We start from the raw sequence: 2,671 nt of genomic DNA on the forward strand, positions 1-2,671 counted from the left end.
AGGACAGCACAAAAATGACAAGGTCTAGGGCACATGGCGTACAAAGAAAGGTTGGAAGAACTATTCCATCTGGAGAAAAAGCTGGCAGGGGGACTTGATAATAGTCTTCAAATACCAAAAAGTTATAAGGAGGATGGAGCCCCTCATTTTCACAGGGAAAAGGACAATAAGTAATGGGTTTAAATTTGCAGCCAGAATAATTTAGGGTGGCTATTAGGAGGTAGTGAAGCCCTGTGCAGGTAGTGAAGCCCTGGAAAGGGATTACCTGGAGAGGCTGTAAAGTGTCACTGTTGCTGGAAGCTGAAGTGAAGTTAGAGAAATACTTATCTTGGTGATGAAAGCAAGGGATGAGTGTGTCCTGAATGGGGGCTGCCTCCTGAGGTCCCTTCCAGCCCTATTTTCCTTTCCTTTATGAATGTGCCAGGGAAATGTGACATTTGAGGCAAGTGGTGTTAGATCCAGGAATTAAGTAATTCTGCTGTGTTCTTGTTCTTGGAGATTTTCATTTTGAATGATAAGGAAAGACCACAGCCCTAAAGAATGCATTGGAATGAGGCAGAATGCAACTTGTAGGAGTTATCAGAACTGGACTCAGTTTTTTCCTTCCTCCTCTATCAGAAGGATCTGTTTTTACTTCACTGATGCTCTCAACCTTCCTCCCAATTCCAGGACCACCAGCAGATGTAAATCAGTGTGGCCTAGCTGGACCTATACCAGCTGACACCAGCTTAGGAGCTGAACTCCCTTTTTCATTAATATTGCGGTAGTTAAGAGCCCCAGCCAGACTCCAGGACCCCATTGTGAAAATACAGTGCCAAAAGCTACCCTGAAAGCTTAAATACGGGTTTACCTTAAATGTAACCAATTTTATTTTCTTTCTCCCCCCAGCCACTTTTGCAGCTATTTAGTCTGGAAGGACCATGTGGTAAGTCCTGCTAGGTCTTGAAGAAGAGAGCCCAGCCAAAGGAAAGATGGCATCATTGTGCCCTGGGGACCAGAGCTGTTATGTGGCCGCCCTTCGACTATTATGTGCTGCTGCTCTTGTTGTTGCTGTGCAGAGTAAGTCTATGCGAGAACCAGGCAAATCCGTCCGAGTCGACTCAGTGGAACAAAACTGCTTCTTGAGGTTCACGCCACAAGAATGAAACCTCCCCTGTGAACACTTCCCATTTCTTTGCTGCCCCTGTGCTTCTGGGTCTTTGATAGTCTATGAATCCACATGGGAGCCTTTGTCATCCCAAGACGTCAGGGGCTCAGCTCTCCAGTGCTCCTCACCCCCAGTCATTTGTAGCAGCGCACACGGGGTGTGCAGTGCTTCCAGTTCAGGAGTGCAGGCATTCGCAGTCGCTCTTTGCTGGTATGAGTGACTGCCTGAGGTGAAAGGCAAGAGTTGATTGGAAGCCCTAGACTGGCTTGGGAAAACCAAGGAGCATGGAGAAGCATTTATATGTTAAGTCAAGCATGTACCTAACCTCCAGTTTTGGACCGAGGCTCAGGTTTTTGCCAGGCTGCATGGGAGATCGCAGAGCTTGTGTGGGCACTTGCAGGTACTTACCACTGGCCGATCATTGCTGACGAGAGAAGCGACAACATTTTCTTTCCTGTTGAAGAGGCTAAATAGATGGGACAAGCCTTTTCTCGACCTAACTTTAGCGCTTTCCCTCTGAACACCCTGGGCCGCTTCTTTCTGCTCAGCTGGAACAAAGGGAAGTTGTAACCTGCTGCATCCCCGTCTGCAGTCAGCTGGACAGACGTACTGTTAGCTTTAGCTCTGCCTAGCCTCAGCCTAGCTGCCTTCTTACAGCATTTGGAGGCTGGCCGAGGCCGGGAAACCATGGCCAGTGACGACTGAGAGAAAATACCGATGCGCTGTGGCCTCTCCAGGCAAGCTGCACAGACCATTGCTGCGCTCTGAACCCCCACCACAGGCTGTTCCACTAATATCTCCCTGACTTGAAGGGAAACTTAGACTGATTCGATGTAGGTTTGGCTTTTTTGAGATTTTTTTTTAACCCAGTCTGTATCAGAAACCAGCAGATTGAAGTAGCAGGGTTCAGTTAGGAAGCAGGGGTCGAGTGTTTTAAGACCTTCCTGACATTTTAGTCAAGGGAGTCTCAGCTCCTGTAGTTTTTCACCTTACCAGTTTTTCAGTGTTTTTTGTTGTTGTTGTCACTAGGTGCCTGTGACCCACCACCACGTCTGACTTACGCTACGCCAAAAGAGGACTACACTAATACGACTTCTTTTCCTTTTGGGACCAGAGTAGAGTACACATGTCGCCCAGGTTATAGCAAACGTTTACCATCTTTTCTTCGTTGCGAACACGATTCTAGGTGGATAGTCCCTTTTTCTACCTTCTGTGTTCGTGAGTATTTTACGTAATTTATTTCCTTTTAAAAAAAATCTAATTGATCCTCAGCCACCCATTTTAATTAAGGAGGCTAAGGGAGACCACATGATGGTGCAAAAGCAAAAGCAGTGATGAAATATGGAGTTTCTCAACAGTAAACTGTCAATTCCTACCTGAAACCAGGTCAAGATAGACTGAAATCTTTTACTGGCTGCTCCCATCTTTTGCTTGGCATTCCTGGAGATGTTTAAAAATTAATTCCTATGGGCTAAACATGGATTTTGAAGTATAACTAAAAAATACTTCTGCCAGAAGAAGGCT

General features: G+C 46.2%; 1 protein-coding gene across 1 annotated transcript in view; it reads left to right on the forward strand.

Annotated features, from left to right (window-relative positions):
• The window catches only part of LOC109295094 (complement receptor type 2-like), a 49,586-nt gene that overhangs the window by 6,525 nt on the left and 40,390 nt on the right, over positions 1-2,671 (forward strand). Inside the window, exons 2-3 of the mRNA XM_019513747.1 lie at positions 889-1,059; positions 2,177-2,365. Coding sequence (XP_019369292.1) covers positions 972-1,059; positions 2,177-2,365 — 277 coding nt within the window. The 5' untranslated portion in view covers positions 889-971. The remainder of the gene's footprint in view (positions 1-888; positions 1,060-2,176; positions 2,366-2,671) is intronic.

The sequence above is a fragment of the Gavialis gangeticus genome, unplaced genomic scaffold (assembly GCF_001723915.1).
Source record: "Gavialis gangeticus isolate Ggan-Ray unplaced genomic scaffold, GavGan_comp1, whole genome shotgun sequence".
In the NCBI taxonomy this organism is placed as follows: domain Eukaryota; kingdom Metazoa; phylum Chordata; order Crocodylia; family Gavialidae; genus Gavialis; species Gavialis gangeticus.